Below are 19,558 nucleotides of genomic sequence, written 5' to 3' on the forward strand. Positions count from 1 at the left end.
CCCAGATCTCTTATTTCCTCTACTTCCAACAATATATTCTCACCAAGCATAAATTCTGCATCCCATCTTTGTTTTCCAAATTTTAAAACCTTACATTTTGCAACATTGAACTCACATCCCCATTTGCTTGCCCAATCACTCAATTTATTCAAGTCTTCTTGCAAGGCCACAACATCTTCACTACTCTTTATGGTTCGTCCCAACTTTGCATCATCTGCAAACAACTGAATATCTCCATCCAAATCTTCGCCAATATCATTAATATACAAGTTAAATAGTAATGGCCCTAAAACAGATCCCTGAGGCACTCCACTAGTGACTTTCCTTTTCCTGGATATTGCACCCCCATACACAACTTGTTGATACCTATCAGATAGCCAGTCTCCAATCCAATGCACTAATCTAATATCCAACCCCATCTGCTCTAGTTTGACTGTCAACTTATCATGAGGTACTCTATCAAAAGCTTTTGCGAAATCCAAGTATATTACTGTGTATCCTTCTCCTCTGTCCAAGGAAGCAGTCACTTTATTGTAATAAGTAAGTAGATTACTAAAACACGACCACAATCTTGCCCTCCTTCCACTCTTTAGGGACTTGACCAAGTGCAAGACTCATATTAAAAAAATATGTCAAGGTAGGTGTCAACTCTCTGGCACATTCCTTCAGAATACGCGGTGATATATTATCAAGTCCCACAGCCTTATTTACATCTAGTTTACTCAACTCCCCAAACACCTCTTGCTCACTTACAGTCAGTCTCTCCTCCCCATCATCAACTGCTCTTAATCTCTCCATGAAGTCACATTCACAAGATTGAAAGATCTTTATGAACTGCTCATTAAGTATCTCCACCACACATTCTGCAACAGCTGTCTCTATACCATTTTCTCCAATCAATGTCATCCTTCCATAATCATTCTTTCTTTTGCTGGCTACATATCGAAAGAACTCCCTAGGATTCTTTTTAGCTTCATTAGCTAACTGCTGTTCATACCTCTCTTTAGCTACTCTCACCAACCAAGTCACCCTCCTTGCCTGGTCTTTGTAGACCTCATGAAATTGGTTACTTCCACTTCTCTTATGCTGCCTCCACAATGCCCTTTTTCTCTGTATTGCATGCTTAATCTCTTTATTCATCCATCTCACACCTACCTTATTTAACCTTCTCACCCGTGGTATACATTTAGACATTGCATCCACTAAATATTTTTTGAAAATCCCCCAAGCTGCATTGATCTCTTTTCCAGCTAATTCCTCATTCCATGCTACACCTGCAAGCTGTCTCCTGAGCTCTTCATAATCACCCCCCTTGTAGTTCCACATATACCCTTTTTTCACAGGGGTCCTTGCACTGCTGGCAACCACCCAAGTAATCACCTCATGGTCACTTTCACCAATTGGTGGATGATTTGATACCTCATTGATAATTACATCCTCTGATGAGATGACCAAATCCAAGACCCTTAATCCTCTTGTGCCCTCTGTTACATACTGTCTGAGGAAGTTATCCCTCAAAAACTCAAGAAACTCATTTTCTTTAATTCCAGTTGCTATCTCTTCATTCCAGTCTATATTGCCATAATTAAAATTGCCCATAATGATCACCCTTTTCTTATTTGCTTGGCTTATTTGACTATACATTTCACTATCACCACCATCCACATTACTAGGTCTATAACAACATCCCACCAAGTACTTGATTCTATTCACCTCTGTCTCACACCATACTGCCTCAAAACCACTGGCCCCATTTCCCTCTTGCATCTCTACCTTGTATGGACATAACTCTTTCTCTATCATCAATAGCACTCCCCCTCCCTTTTTACCCCTTCTATCCTCACGAAACACATCATACCTTTCCATCTCTATTCCTGTCAGGATGTCATCCTCATCTAACCATGTCTCACTTATTCCGACAATCTCTGGGTGCACAGACGCAATTAGTGCAACCATTTCATCTGCCTTGTTTCTTATACTTCTAGCATTGGTATACAAACACAACAACTCATTTCTGGATCTACAGCTAGTTCCACTGATACCACTTACTCGATGTGATCTCTCCATGCTGGACTGGGGCCATTTCCCTTTCTGCTTCTTCATTTTAGAACCCTTTGCAATTCCATCTGTTTCCTTTTGATCCCTGATCATCCCATTACTTTCCTGCCTACACATGCTCTCACCTCCTCTTGGAGCTTCCACCTTTCTCACGCTGTGTATCCCTGTCCACCCTGAGCCTCCCCGTTTCCCTGCTCCTCTTGCACACCCATTCTCTCATTTTCTATACTCATACCACTGATACTACATATGATATTGATTTTTATTCTCTTTAAAACTAAATTATCACTTCCTATTTTAAATCCCCTGTATACTCGTGTCCTGAACATATGAAGATATGTGCACTATTAACCATGAGAATAATTTCGTTTGTCTTCTCTCCAAGTGAATTTATGCACATCTTTATGTTGGCACATGGCATTTGTAATGTCCAATGGAACCTTTTGTGGACAATAGACACAAATAAGTCTCATCATCCAATTTTTCATTTTGAAATTTGACCACATACTTCTTGAATGGCAAGGAATTGTATTTTTGTCTTTGTCTTTGCTGTTCCTTGAATATTTAACAATATCTCACCTATTTGTCTTCTTTACAATATATACACGAAAACACAAGGTGAAAGTATTCTTTCTTAAATATACTGCCATACATTTCAGTCTGAAATTAACAGACCATCGTCACTGGCTTAAAAAAAAAAAAAAGTTGTTACAAGGTAGAATGCAAGCAATTGATTTATTCAAAATAGAATGAGCTGCATGATGTTAAATCACCAATAGTGTTATGCTTTAACTGAAGAAAAGGTTAATCATAATGTAAAAATAAATTGCATACATACATATATATATATATATAGAGAGAGAGAGAGAGACATCAGGTATATATGAGATGAATATCCAACATCACATTTACATGCATGTAACTGTGCCCAGTGTTCATGAAGCACAGATAACAGGAACTAGAAAGGACAGGCTTTACTATGAAAGAAGTAGAGTTAAAACAAAACAAAACAAAACAAAAAAAACTTACTGTCCTGGCTGAATGAAAGAATGTACAGAATGTATTACCCACATACATGGAACCTTGATTTTCTCACAGAGGTATATATATATAGATTAATGATTTAAATTTGGTTGAAGCAGTTTAGCTTCATGCCATATTTTAAAATCAACAGAAGGAAACAAATGGGAAGGATTTACCCAAGCCATTGGGTAAATCGATTTACCATCAGTCTTGGTAAGTAAATAACTTCTGACAAGTATTCAAATTAAGAATTTTAATCCCTATAATTGTAGGTTGCCTGTTTGAACCTTTTCTTGCACTGATGCATATTAATCTAGTCACTTTGTTCAGCAGTTCTCTGCTCTGACAGATTGAGTAGGTGTAATGCAAAAATTTTAATTTTTTAAATTTATTACTGCATTATTATCTTGTTCCTTGCTATTGCCTATAGTATCTCTGAAATATTGCTACCTGCAAATGGAAACATTTTTACTTTCTTGGCTGATACATTATCTTTGAGCATGAAATTGAATATATTCATGTAGTCCATGTTTTTAATCTATGGAGTAATATGTTCATAAGGATATGTGCTTTGCATTATGGGATACTAAGGCAACCGATGTGAAGTTATTAGCTTCTATATAAAAGTGGCCTAGTCATGAAGTGACTTCATGTGCAAACTTGGTTTGCTTACACTTGCATAAAGGATGAAAACCAAGAATATAATTTCTTAGTATCTTTAATTTATTTCATCATTTTAATGCCAAGCAGAAGCCTTTTCTGGCTCTTTCCCCAATGTTTATGATTTAAATATTGATTGAGATTTCATTCATGAAAAATATCTTTCAAACATGAGTTAAACTTCAATATTTTCTGGGTTTCTGCCAAGTGTCGACTTGAGAATTAGTGGTTTGAAAACACCCTCCAGGCTAGCGAAATCCTTGATCAAAAGTAAAAAAGATAACCACGTGAGCTGTGCAGTTTTTTATTTTTTGCCACATTGTCACTCACCTATGGATCTGCTCTAGCACTTCTTCAGCTCTGTGGAATCCAGTTGACCAGATCTGCACACAGTAGTCTGATGTGGCCAAGTTCTCTATACCTACTTTTTAGTGTATTCTTCAACAACCACATAATCTGACGTGCTGTTTTGGCCACCTTTGCAATATGCCCTCTAACCTTCAACTCCCTGTCTGCAATACCCCCCCCCCCCCCCCCAAGTCCATGGCCTCATCAGTTTCCTGCAGTTCAGTTCCATTAATATAGTATACTGCTTGTGATCTCTTCTTCCCAATGTAGTGCAAAATCAAGGCAACTAATTCAGAGTATTTTTGTAAATCTCCAGTCACTTTTTACTGGTAGGATCATGTTCAAGCACTTCCAAATATACCACTCACCTTTATTATTATACACACATTTCCATGGAGTCAGGGACCCATTGTTCACACAATATCATACCTCTCCTTCAACTCATTTATTGATGGCACAACCACCTCTGCCAACCCATTCACCACCCTCCAAGCAATAAATCTAGTTCTAACACCTTGGCTACACATTCTTACACAATTTCCCTAGATGACCCCACATTTTCCCTTCCCGCCATGTACTGAAAAAAAGTCTATACTATAAAACCCTTTTAATAACTTATATGCTTCCATCATGTCTCCTCTTTTTTCACCTATTAGCTAATTTTTGAAACCCACAGATTTTTCGATCTATTCTCATAGGGAGCATTCCAATAGATCTGCCACATTGTCACTCACCTCTGGATCTGCTCTAGCACTTCTTCAGCTCTGTGGAATCCAGCTGATCAGATCTGCACACAGTAGTCTGATGTGGCCTTATAAAGGGGAACAGTAACTTCTCTATACCTATTTTTTAGTGAATTCTTCAACAACCACATAATCTAATGTGCTGTTTTGGCTACCTTTGCGATATGCCCTCTAACCATCAACTCCCTGTCTACAATCACCTGCAAGTCCCTGGCCTCATCATTTTCCTGCGGTTCAGTTCCATTAATACAGAATACAGCTTGTGATCTCTTCTTCCCACTTCCCATTTTCATGCAAGATCTCTACATCACCTTCATTTACTATTTGCTCTTTCTAGTTTTGCATTATCAGCAAACAACTAAATATTCTGTGTCAAATCATTTCTTATATCATTGATGTACAAATTAAACAGAGGACCAAGTACTGACACCTGTGGACACCACAGGATTTGGTACTTGGTAATTTTACCTGCCTTCTGGACTCAACTCTTCCATAAACCACTCTTTGATATTGAAGTCAAGCAGAATCATTGAGAAGCAATTTCCTTTATCTAACTCCATTGCCACTACTTATAACGAGTTAGCACATTACTAAGGCAAGAGCTACCCTTCAAAAAGGAATGTTGTCCCTTAGAAAGTACTGTATATTCCTACCCACCCAGTTGTGCACACACTCTCTCTCTTTTTACCAATTTCTTCAATACCTTAACCACTACTCCTGAGATGCCATTTGCTACTTCTGTCTTGAAGCCTCTTTTATGCAATGGGACTATTTTGGCCTCTTTCCATTCCATTGGCACCTTCCCAATACTGGGCTTAAATTAAACAACTTGGTCAATGCATCTAATCTTATAGCCATGTTTGCATTGAGATTCTGCAATATTCTAGGCACCTCCGATTCTTCAATTTCTGTTCTCCCATCAGTCAGTGCCACATCAGAAATTGCAACATCACCATCTAGATGGCACACCCTTGCAAAATGCTCACTCAGTAATTCAACCATTTGGTTTGCTTCTATTATCTCTCCACCATCAGCACTTTTTAAAGTCATCCTTCCATAGGCATTCCTCTTTTACTTAATACATAATGAAAGAACTCTAGGATTTCTTTTGGCCTCATCAGCTCATTTTCTCTCATAATTAGCTTTCATCTTCCTTACTATACAAGGTTGCCCTTCTTGCCTGTGGCTTGTATTGCTCATGGGAATTCTGATCAACTTTTTCTTTGTCAACAACTCAATGATGCTATTCATCCATCTAAACTTTTTATCTCATTTATTCTTCTGACTAGGTATACAGTCTGATACTGCTTTCTTCAAACACCCCTTGACCACTTCCCATGCACTACCTCTTTTCTCCAAATTTTTATGCCATGGCAGTGCTGAAAGATGACTCCCAAGCTTGTCATAATCACCTGCTTTGTAATTCCACATATATCCTTTAACAGAAAATTTTGCATGTCTGGCACTCTGCTAGGTCAAGATCCTCTTATTCTCTTCAAATTTCTTCAGACTTCATCTTAAAAGGAATTTATTTTTATTATTTTTTTCAATAAATTCTTTCCAGTTAAATGTAGACGATAATACTTCAAAATGAGTGGAGATTTGTGTACAGTTCTCTGGCTACAGAAAGAAGTCTGCTCTGAAATATGAAAATACAGAGTTCTATCCTGTGATAAGTAACAGATGCAATGAAAGTGAAAGACTCTTGCATGTGTAATTTGTTTTTATTGTGCAAATTTAATAAAAAGAGAAATAACTGTTCGATCATTTCCTTCTTTTTTAAAAGAAATGTGTTGATATTTAACCAACTTAACTGAAATATGCATTTACACAGGGTAATATTCATTCAAATTATGAAGTTTTTTTTTGTGTGTGTGTATAATTTAGAAAAAATGTTCACTGGACATCCTTGACTGTAGTTACTTGCTGTTTTTAAGAAGCATAGGACTAAAAACTCACATAAGTGAGAATGCATGTATAAGTTTTCAATAAATTGATTGATATGAACCAATTAATTTATCAATAAAAATAATTAAGCAATATTTTTTTAATGATAAGAAATTGGATAGATTTGAATTCCGATTTTTTTTACTGCACTTTTTGAAAGTATATGCTCACTCTAGTTTATTATATATATATTTTATTTTACTGAAAGAACCAATCACTTAATTTTGAATAATTTGAAGACTGTAGATTGTTCATTCATGTACAAGACTTCAGCTATACAATTCTTTATATCCACACACACCTATGGAAATGCAAATGTACCTACTAACTGTCTAATATGTGAATGGATAGCATCTCTGTTCCGAGTTTGAGTCTCTTATTATGGCATGAACATTTGTGAATGTCTTTAGGTGGAAGATGATTCTCAGAACCGTATGCGAGACCACTACTTAATGGATGCCTGCAGTAGCTTGGAGAAATGTATCGTGTTCTTCTGGTGAAGAAGGATTCCCTAATCCTATAGTCAATATGCAGTACTAACATCAGATAAGGATGTAAACAAAACCTTAATTATGTTAATTATAAATTGACTAAGGTATTTGGAATCTGGGTTGATGAAATTGTCATTAAAAACTGTGGCTTGTCAATTTTAATTTGCCCTGCAAAAATATTTTATCATCATCATCAAATTCCTGCCATGTACCCTCAAGGGGTGTACAGGATATGATAGTACTACATGAAAAAAATTACATTATTACTAACTTCCTATCTACAATTTTCCTCCAAATCAGTCTGTTACTTGTCAAGACTCCAACATTATCAGATCTTATATTTCTATCGTCTAAGGCACTTTGTATATCAATCCACCTATATCTTGGTCTCTTCCTCTGGGTCGTTTTGCTGCCAACCTGGCAGAGAACACTTGTTTTGCTAATCTTTCTTCACCCATTCTGTTTAAGTGACCATATCACCTGAGATTAGCTCTGCTAACGCATTCCTGGTTGCTGACAATGTCAAGTTCTTTCCTAATATCCTCGTTTTTAATATGATATTGCCATTGATGCCATCTGTTCACGCCTCTAATCTTTCTCAGGACTCTCATATCTGCGGTCTCTAGTTTTTGGTCAAGTGTTTTACTTCTGACCTAGCTCTCAGATCCATAAGTTAAAACTGGTTTGAACACTGTCTTGTATACAGCTAATTTAGTGTTCTGACTAATTTCTCTCTTATTCCATATGAATTTATTCAATTGACTTCCCACCATACCAGCTTTGCTGATTCTGTTGTCTATTTCTATATTGAATTTACCATCTTCACTAAAAATCGTGCCTAAGTAGCTGAAATGTTTTACTTGTTCCACAGGTTCTCCATTCACAACACAGTTGACATTTTCAGTGATTCTGCCTATTTTCATTGTCTTTGTCTTTTATTGCCGACCTTCATACTATATCTATTACAACAGTTATTTAATTTAGTCAGAGAATCTTGCAGACTTGTAGCGGATTTATTTAGAAGTATAACATCATCTGCATAAAGCAAAGAGCTGACATTAACATCTCCAATTTTGATATCATGTTTAATACCACTTTCCTTCATAATATTATTATTATTATTTCAGGCAACTCCAGGGAGTTCTTAGACTCATCGAGGGAAGTCTTAAACATCATGTCCACACAACTATATGGCATTCTCACAGTATCTATCATACTTTGAACTCGCTCACCGTCATAGCACCCGCAACAGACTGGCAGTTACTAACCCAGCTCTAACACCCCTGCTAACCACATTCTTGCCCAGCTTCCACAGGTGTCCCCTAGTTCTCCCACCACCAGTCCTGATCTCAAAAATATCCTCTGAATTAATTCTATAGAATCCCTTTAGCAATTTGAATGTCTCAATCATATCTCCCCTTTTCCGCCTATCAACTAGTTTCTGCAACCCACAAATCTTCACCCTGTTCTCATATGGTTCATTCCATAGACCTGCTATCATCTTAGTCACTCGCCTCTAGATCCTCTCCACCTCCTCCCCATCAAGAAGGAACCGAGGTGACCAAATCTGGGCACAGTAGTCGAGATGAGGTCTTATCGAGGCTCGGTACAGAGGTACAATAACTTGCTTGTCTCTGCTCGTCAAGGTATTTTTCAACAACCAAGTGAGCTGATGAGCTGATTTAGCTACTTTTGCAATGTGCCTGCTAAACTTCATCTCCCTATCCACCAACACTCCAAAGTCCCTGGCCTCATCAATCTCCTGGAGTACAGTTCCACCAATGTGGTATACTGCTGCTAATCTTTTCACCCCAAAATGCATAACCTTACATTTTGTCATATTAAATTGACATCCATTCTCCTTAGCCCAGAACTCCAACCTAACTCCAAGTCATCCTGCAAGATTTTTTGACATCTTCTGCATTCACTATCGCCCTACCCAACTTTGCATCATCAGCAAACAAATGAACTTTTCACTTAGATCCTTCCCTATATCGTTAATGAACAGATTAAACAGCAGTGGTCCAAGAACAGAACCCTGCGGCACACCACTAGTCACAGGCCGTCTTTTGGACTCTACTCCTGAATAAACTACTCTTTGATATCTCTCCATCAACCACCCACCTATTGATCTCACCAACCCTATATCCATTCCCATATGTTGTAGTTTACGGATTAGAATTCCATGTGGTATCCTGTCAAACGCCTTTGCCAAGTCCAGCAGTATCACTGTAAACCCATTTCCCTTATCCAGTTCAGCCGTCACCTTGTTATAAAACTTGAGCAAGTTACTGAGGCATGATCTACCCTTCACAAAGCCATGCTGTCCCCTGTACAGTATCTCCTTTTCATCAATTCATTCCTGTATTTTTCCCTTGACTACTTTCTCCAAGACCTTGACAACGACTCCTGATATGCTGATCGGTCGGTAATTTGCAACCGTAGTCTTGGATCCTCCTTTATGCAGTGAAACTATTTTCCACTCTTTCCACACCTTCGGGACTAAACCAGACCTGAGACTCGGATTAAACAGCATGGTCAAGGGCACTGATAATTCCTTAGCCGCTTCATTCAAGACCCGTGTAAGTATACCATCCAATCCCACAGATGTATTCACATTAAGGTTATGTAATAGACTATTCACCTCCACTTCATTCATCACAATTCCCATATAAATTAATGGTCCCTTCATTTTTTCAATGTCACCACCTGGATGATATACTTTTGCAAAGTGCGCGTTCAGTAACTCCACTATATCGACTGATTCAGTGACCTCCATACCATCGTCATTCCTTAAAATCATTTTGCCGTGTACAGTTTTTTTTTTTTTGCTTGCAGCATATTGAAAGAATTGTTTGGGATTCTCTTTTGCTTGCATAGATAGTTTCCTTTCATAATCCGCTTTTGCTTTTTTTACCACACTTGTTACCCTTCTGGCCTGCACTTTATATCGTTCATGTGCCTGCAGGTCACCCCTTTCTTTAAATTCCCTCCACAGTTGTTTCTTTTTTTGCAGCTCAAGCTTAATGGTGTTATTCATCCATTTAACCCCTACTTGTTTTACTATTTGGACCCTAGGTATACAATCAGCCATAACCTCCTGTAAATGATCCTTGACCACTTCCCATGCTCTATCGACGTCCAGCCCTTGCAGTTGTACATGCCATGGCACTGATCCAAGCAATCTCCTAAGCTTGTCATACTTGCCAGCACAGTCTTAATCGAAAATTCCACACCTTTAGCCACCTCCCAGGTCAAGACCTTATGATCATGCTCACCAATAGGTGGCAACATGGTCATATTCATTACAGTCAAATTCTGAGATGCTGTTACCAGGTCAAGCACTCTCGCACCTCTAGTATTTTCCATTACATGCTGTCTCAGATAGTTATCCCTTAATAATTGAATAAAATCCATTTCCTTCCTCACATGGACACATGTGAGGAAGGAAATGGATTTTATTCTCTCCTCCTTCCAATCAATGTTACCATAGTTGAAATCCCCCATAATAATTACCCTCCTTCCACTCATTTCATCAATTTGTTTATGCATACTATCTCCACCATCTATTCCATCACCTGGTCTATAGCACCACCCAACTGTATATTTTATTCTGCCAGTCTCAATCTCACACCAAATAGCCTCAAATGCGCTCCTTTCATTATCCTGTGATACAACTTCAATTCTCCTTGGCTGCAGTTCATCAGCTATCATCAATAACACCCCTCCCCCCAATGTATTTTCTCTGTCCCTCCTAAACACACTATAACCTACACATTCTATCCCACTAACTATATCATCTTCTGTCAGCCATGTTTCACTAATGCCAATGACCTGTGGCCAGGAAGAGCCAATCAAGACCAAAAATTCTTCCTTCTTGTTCCTAATACTCCTGGCATTAGTATACATGAAATGCAGTGATCCCTTTGTCCCGCCCCTATCTTGATGCGTGATTCTAAATGTCCCATTCCCATTTTTTGTCCTTAGTGCTGGCTCGGCGGGTACATTATATACATTCTTACACTCAACTGTCTCACTGATGTCCGCATATCCACCCCACCCCCCTCCTTAGTAGTTCTAGTTTCCCTGGTTCTGCACATCCATTTTCACTTCATTCAGCAACACTTTTTCCGGTATCCGGAAAAAGTGTTGCTGAATGAAGTCTGAATGAAGAATGGTGAGTCTGTCACTCTTTTCTTTCGCTACCTTTAACAATGCTTTCAAGTCCTCTCTCATAAAAAAATTTATCACCTTTCAATTCATTCGTACCCACCAGTTATTAATACTTTCACCCTCTGTTTTTGCAGTCTAATACTCTCATTTACATCCTTAAATTTCGCACCCGGTAAGTACGATTTATGATCCATATAGATAATGTACATCCTTGTCTCACACCAGATTTAACATTAAACCTCTTCCTGTACTTCAATTCTAACTGCTGACTTACAACTCAAATAAAGACTAAGTATTGCTTGATATAATGCCCCATTGACACCATATGACTGTAGCGTATTGAATAGCTTCTCTCTTGGCACGTTGTCATATGCCTTTTCAAAATTGACAAAACTTAAATACAGATCTTTGTTATATTCCCATGTTTCTCGACTATTTGTCGTAAAGTGAAGATCTGATCCTGACAGCCTCTATTTGGCCTGAATCCAGCTTGCTCTTTACCCAGCTTTTCTTCCACAATTCTTCTCAATCATTTCTCAAGTATACTTGCATAGATCTTGCCAGGAACACTTAGTAGGGAAATACCTCTGTAATTCTCACATTCAGTTTTATTTCCCTTTTTATATATGGGTACTGAGCGCTCTACTCCAATCATTGGGAATTCGTCCCTCAGTCCAGGCTTTCTGAACTATGCAGTGCAGCCAATGTAAGACTTTTATACCACCATATTTCAGCATTTCTGGTCGAATATCATCTACTTCTGCTGCCTTTCCACATTTCAAGCCTTTTGATGGCTTTTTCTACTTTTTCCTGACTACATGCCTGGTCAGTTTTTTTACCACTATGCTGTCATCACTGCTTGTTTCATTTAGCAGTTTTTCAAAGTAATTACTCTATACTTCAAGGATATCTTTTTCTTCTGTTTTCATGTCACCTTTATCATCTCTAACTCCTTTTACAGCACTCTTTCCTCCATTTCTAAACTTCTTCAACAACCTCCACAATATTTTGCCACCTTCTTGATATTTTTTTTCTATATTCTTGCCAAAGTCCTCCCATGACTTTTGTTTAGCTAGTTTTACCAGTGTTTAGCATTCTTGCATTTGTCTCTGTATTCTCTAAGAGCACAAGCTGACTTATTTGCCAGGAACTTTTGATATGCTTTCTTCTTTTCCTTCACTGCCTCTTTAACTTCCTGTGTCCACCGTGGAGTTGTAATTTTTCTATCCTTGCAGACAACTTCACCACATGCCTCTCTAGCTGAATCAATCTGGGCTTTCTTCAAGGCTTGCCACTGAATCTCCAAGGTTTGATTCAAACACTTTCATTTTTTCTTCAATAATCTTTGTATATTTTAGTCTACAGTTCACATCTTAGAGCTGCTCAACTTTTATTCGCTTTAAAACTTTCTTACATGTTATTCTTTTCAATATGAAATTCAATTTTATCCTGCTCAAGACTAAATAGTGATCACTTCCAATTTCAAATCCTCTGTACACTCTGATGTCCTGCACCAGGGAGAAAACATCACAATCAACAATAACATAGTCAATGAGACTTTTCTAATTCCTTGCCTCTTCTCTCCATGTGAATTTGTGCACATTTTTATGTTGGAATATGGTGTTAGTAATAACCAGTCCATGTCCTGAACAGAAATCCAACAGATGTTTGCCATTATTATTAGCTTTGCTCTTTTCTACAAATTTTCTCAAAATATTTTTGTATGTCTCACAATCATTTCCTACTCTGCTATTTAGATCCCCAACAAGGACCAACTTTTCCTTTTTCATTGTGTCAGTTGCTTTTTCTAAAGCATAGAAAAATTCCTCCACTTCTACCTTAGTAGAACCTTATGTGGGACCATAGGCACAAATAAGTCTTATTGTCCAGTTCCCGAGTCTCATATTTGCCCACATTACTCTACTTGAGACTGACCACCATTCAAGAAGATTAGCCTCTTCTTGAATAGGCATATTCAAGAAGAGGCTAATAGGTTAGTAGCCATAGTATTTTGTTTTGTATACTAAGCTACTCCTTTTCCTTGATCATCATTGCTTGAATATAACATTTTGTATTTATTGCTCAGAAAGATCTCACCAGTTTTTGTCTTTTTCTGACAGTCACCCCTATTATGTCGATCTGGTACTTATCTAATTCCTCAGCTAGCTCCATTTTTTTGCCATTCAGGCTTCTTATGTTGATAGTACCAATCTTTAACTCTGGTGATGTGGGTTGGGGTGTGTTTTCAGATTTGTTCCAGTAGCTGACTTCACTGTTCACCCTGGTTCCCTGGCAAAAACAACGGGGGGCCTTGTTTAACCAGGCAACGCCCCAGCCGGCATGAAATTTTTTCATGTTGTACCATCATTTTTTATTTTTGTTTAACCAATAAGAATATAATTTGGTCGGCTAAATCCCAAATTGCCAGCCCATCCTCGTCTGTTCAGTATCCAAGTAGATACCCAACAGGGTGCACCATGAGAAGGTGAGGATTGGATATTAGGTCAGAAGCCCTGGTCAGTTCTTCACATTCCTTTAAAGGCTATGTGGAGGTCTCCTCTCAATTATACAGCTTTGACCCTTAAGCACCCCAAAAAAATATTTTAAGAAAATGATTAAAAAAAATAAAGTCAAGCCATCAAAGATTTATTGCATGTATTTAAAGCATCCCATAAGCCATGAATTATATATGTAATTGTTAGCCTGCCTCCGATTTTTTTTTATTTATATAAACTCACATGAAATTGACTCATTTGTTAAAATTTGAATGACAAAAAGTAATTTCACTGATCTATGTACATAAAGTTATATTTAAAAAAAACTCAGAATTCTAACTATGTAAGGTTATGGCTGGCTTTCCTTTCTTCTCCTGCAATCTGATAATTACTCAAAACAGCTGCATGTTGTAATTCTTTCTATATAGTTATGCTGCTTGCTAATTTAACTATAGGTATTTAGGTCCTAGTTATTCTCTAGTCTGTATTTCATCTCCTTTTATATACATTTAACTCCTTATCTCTTTACTGCCTAGCTATAGAGATATTCAGTATAGTTTTTACAAAGAAGTTTTTTCACATCAAGATTTTTCCTGATACGTTTTCCTATACACTTTTTCATAATTAATTCATTAAGGTAATATTGATGGTGAGGTATATTGGGATTTCTTCTTCTATTAAGCTTTGTTGACTAATTCAATGGCTATGAAGTTTGCGACTTTTTTATTCATTGTGTGTATTACAATTGGACTAGTTTGCATGGATTCTTCTAACAGATGTTTTAATACAATAGATAAACTAGTTTATTGAAAAGTTATAAACTGGAATCCAATAATGAAGTTGTCCAATATACAACAGAAACTAAGGGTTTATGGCAAATACACCATTTCTTTAAGTGTCTGTGCTGTCCAGCCAATTTGTCACTTTTGCAGGAAAAAAAATCTTTCATCCTTTTTCAGAAGATTAGCTGATCACCTGCAGCTGAAAAGCCCTTATAAATATTTATTATTTCCTAGATCAATTTGAATCCAAAAATTTCCAACTAAAGAGCACAATTATTGTTTGGAGTTATGTCTGAAGTAACTAAGCTATGAGGCCTGTGTGTATTCTTTGGCCACTTCACCAATTTTGTAGGTTGAAAAACCTGGATGTCTTGGAGGGGGGGGGGGGGAGGACCATGTCTGAGACTAGCTAATTCACCTTTAACTGAAAGAGCCTTTGTGTCCTAGATTCGTTAGACATGGGTTCAAATCCCACAGGCATCACTGATATACTGATTGGACTATGAAGACTCAGTTGTTCTTCTGTCTGCATTGCAAAGGTGCAAGTATGGTTCCATAAAATAGAATTGTAACAAATTGCCTGTTATTTGTGCCAGTTAAGGCTGCAAAACATTCAAATGCAATCTTTCAGGGTTAGATTAAAAAGTGCTTTTTAAAATTTAATGCCACTAAAGTGAAAGATAGCAAAATTTGTACCTGAGTCACAAAATCATTAATATACTCCTACTGACATCTTTCATTCTGCAGTTTCCTACAAACACATTTTTACTGCAAAATGTATATAAAATACCCACAAAAATTTTCCCATCCATGATGCAAAATTTTTTAAGAACTCATAAAGAAACAAAAGCAGATATAACCAAGTATAGGTTTTGTGATTGTGGTTGTCACGCCATTTTACAAATAACTGCAACCATCCCACACACTAAGCGCTCAAAATATGTGAAGTAAAAAAAAAAAACATTCCTTGAGGGTTAATGGAGATAACCCCAACATTTAAGACAGCAAATTATTTATTAATTTTAGTGTTTGTATTTAATAAAATAAGTGCTTACAAAGTAGTAGTATAAAAAGTATCACAAAATGATATAAACAAAAAATGTACTACTATTTAATATACTGAGAAACAAATTATACAAATCTAGTATACATTAGTGACTTGGTGATATTTTTAAACAATGATATATATATACAAATGAAATAGTACAAATAAGAATATTTTCAAATATGAAGTTTGGCATTCAGATTAAAAATATTACAAAGGATAGATGAATGGCCTGCAAAATTAAGAAAATTTAATGACATCAATAAACTTGATTATAGTTTCATAACTTAGTTTGTTTTATAAAAAAAAAAAAATTCCAATATAATACAAAACATAATTTTATGTTCAGCACTAAATTCATATGACAAATAATAAAACTGAAAGATTCAAATTGATTATTATTGGTCATGTTAAAAAATTACAATGAACACTAAATTTTTTTATTACTCTTAAACTGATTTTGTGTATGCAATAAATCAAATGAAGTTTATACATAAAGGAAACTAACATTTAGAGTTACATAATGCTTAGACCAGGTGCAGACCTCTGTTTATGCAATACACGATATGCTTATCTCCAGTATATTACAGTATGAAAATAGTTCATTTTAAATTTTTTTGTTCTTTTTTAAACCTAGTTAATGATAGTGCTTGATGGCAATGATGATTTGTAGTACTCTTTAAGTGAAGTAACAAGAAATCTCACAAAGCTCATACAGAAATGAATTCAAAGAGTAGCATCCATTAATATGAACATTATCTAATATTGAAAAACTTTGTTTAGCTGCATCTAAACTAGATTATCCTACTTCTGTTGTACATTATTGCATATGTACAAAATGATCTAAGTAAGCAAAACAAAGACAAAACTCTTAAAACTTAGAGCACCAGCAACAGGGAAAAAATATCTACATATGCTATAACAAACATCCTATAATTTTTCAGATAGAAAAAATAAGCTTGTCTGGTACACAATATAAATAGCAATGAATTAAGAAAATGTTTACATTGTTTATCACCTTCAGGTTTCATCAATAATATGGAATGATAAAGTGTTTGCATTATTCAACTAGAGAAGGCCTTTTGATTTGAAGTGTTAAGCTGCAATTCATTTTTAATTGGAATTAATGGCATAAGTGTGTATATATATATTGCAATTTAAGATCAAGGTTAAAAATAGTGAACTAAAGTTATAGAGCAAATCCAATATAAAAGTGAAAAAAAATTAAAAGAAAATGTATGAGCCTGTGTTAAAATTACTCTACAATGCAACATGAACACTTAAATGGTATTTACAAAAAAACACTAATAATCGTTGTTCTTTTTATCATTTAAAAATATTTACATAATCAGAGTAAAAGCTTCTTTTTTGCTAACATTTTATGAAAATTAATCAAATTTTGACATAATTATTTAGAAACATGAAACTAAGATTTAAGTATTCATAAAATTCATAGCAGCCTCTCAAGATAAGTATAATTTATAGTTAAATAAATCGTAGTTATCTTGAGAAAATGATTAAAGATTATATTGCAAATTCAATTTTGTAATGTAAGATCAAGTTGCAGATGCATCTCAAACATGATAAAATATTTTAAGACTGGCAATATGGACAGATTCTCAAATGAGAATGAATCAAAAATGCAGTTAAAGGCACTTCAAAAGACAGTCCTCAATATACCAGTCTCTAATAATCATAATACCTAACATCACATCAATTAGGAACTGTTGATTGTAATTACAAAATTTAATGATACAACACCAAAGAGATATAGAATGACTAATTGCCCTTCTCCAAAATTATGGAAATTGCTTAAAATGTCCTAATTAACTGTCCATATATTGATATTCTTCTAAGTCTTATATTAATCTAAATCTTATTGGTCCCAAATCAGAACTTCAAGTATAAAATTTCCTTAACAATCCAGTATTTTGACAATATTTTAAGATTTACACAATAAAAAAACCAACATGTTTTACCTTTTCTACAGCATTATACTCCTTAAGCTGATTTAAGTTTGTAAAAATAATCAATTTATATATATTTTATATACATACACAAGGCTGTAGTGAATCAATGCCACGTGTGGGCAATTACAACCTACAGTGTATTTTATTTTTCAGTTGGCTTTTCATTGCCTTTATTGAAGTTTCTAGAATTTCTTCAAGGAACTAAGGAACCATTTTAAGACAGGTTTAAATGTGTGCAGTTAAAATTTGTTTACCTGAGACATTACAAATGACAGATTTTCTGTTCCTTTCTGAATTATTTCAATGAATCACATAAATACAAATGATGAAATAAGCCCCTGGAATGGCATTTTTCTTTAACTTTTACTGTTCTCTGCTTGCATTGATGTAAAAATTTATACCTAATGTATTTTAAATTTCCTTGAGATTATCTGATGCTAAACATTATTAACTGCTATGTTTCCAACACCATTTATTTTTTCTAAAGAAAAGATTCCATCTTGTTTTTCTTGTTTCTTCCTGTAACCACAATTCCAGGTAGGAGTAACACCACAAATAAGACGCTGCAATTATCAAAGAAAAAAAATCACATTAAGTATTATTTCTGTAGTCTTGAAAAGTTTTTTCAGAATTTAAATATATAGAGATATCATTAAAACCAAAGGAGCATTCTGATTTTCATAGGTAAACTGTATTGATTATACTACCCAAGAATTTTCATCCATCCCTTAGAATAAGCAAACAAAACTTCACTTGTGAAGATTTTCATGATTAGCTATTGTATAGTGAGAGCTGTTGACTTTACCACAGATTGTCTTACATATCCTATAATATAAAGCATGTGCCTCACATTATAGTCACTTCCCTTTTGCTCTAATTTAAATGAAGTCATATCAATTGGAAGTTAGATCCATGGAGATGAAATCATTGATAAAAATGAACATAATTTATAATTTCTCGTCAAAGTATTCAGCAAAAAAGATGCTGGCCTGGTTGGCCAAGTTGATATCATACCCACTTTACAACTAACACATTGTGGGTTCGAATCCCACCTTGGGCATGGATGTTTGTAAAAGCCTGTTCTAGAAGAGCATGATAACTATTCGAGTTTATAGGGCTTGTCTAGATTGTAAAAAAAAAATATATATATATTATAATTTTAGATTATAAACAATTAAGCCATCCTTTGATCTTACAGAAATCCATTTCAATATTTCTTTCATAGGTATGTTGGGATATTTTGAAACCTAGAACCATGCCAGAATATGGATGACTTTCCATCTTGGCATATAGTATAATTTAATTAGTATTATTTTATTTTTACAGTAGTCCACATAGGAAAAACTGAATACTTATAGCAGCAGTTCCCGAACTTTTTTTGCCATCGTACCTCCATTATTGATTAATGTTAACACTTGCACACCTTCCCTAAAAATCTAAATGCTAAAATGAACAATGAAATAATACAACAAACTTTATTTTTTAATAAAGATATAATATAAAAGTAAGATAATAAAGATATAATATAAAAGTAAGATAAAAAATAAAAATATTCAAATGAAGCAAAAATAATTATTTATCCTAAGCAACTATATATATAATAATTATATAATTCTTCATAACTACTTATATGATGGATGTTGCTGCTCTCAACCAGTTAGGACAGAAAATTGAGGAACAGTCTTTGCCAATGCTAGGTGAATGTCATGTCTGGCATCCAATCGATTTCTAAACTTTGTCTTCACACTAACTAACATTGAAAATCCAGATTTGCATAGATAGGTTGTAGTAAATGGAATTAAGGCTAAAAGAGCATTACTTGC

The 19,558-nt window shown here is 35.5% G+C and overlaps 1 protein-coding gene across 5 annotated transcripts in view; it reads right to left on the reverse strand.

Moving 5' to 3' along the window:
• Nucleotides 1-15,809: 15,809 nt before the first annotated feature.
• LOC150108301 (sodium- and chloride-dependent GABA transporter 1-like) overlaps nt 15,810-19,558 on the reverse strand; it is a 213,845-nt gene continuing 210,096 nt past the window's right edge. For all 5 annotated transcript variants that reach the window (XM_090390687.1, XM_090390691.1, XM_090390689.1 and 2 more), the window contains one exon: nt 15,810-18,298. In XM_090390687.1, the coding sequence (XP_090246813.1) occupies nt 18,173-18,298 (126 nt within the window). In that variant the 3' untranslated portion in view covers nt 15,810-18,172. The remainder of the gene's footprint in view (nt 18,299-19,558) is intronic.

This window comes from Typopeltis vanoorti, chromosome 3 (genome assembly GCF_054136105.1).
Source record: "Typopeltis vanoorti isolate ZY-2024b chromosome 3, IOZ_Tvanoo_1.0, whole genome shotgun sequence".
Lineage (NCBI taxonomy): Eukaryota > Metazoa > Arthropoda > Arachnida > Uropygi > Thelyphonidae > Typopeltis > Typopeltis vanoorti.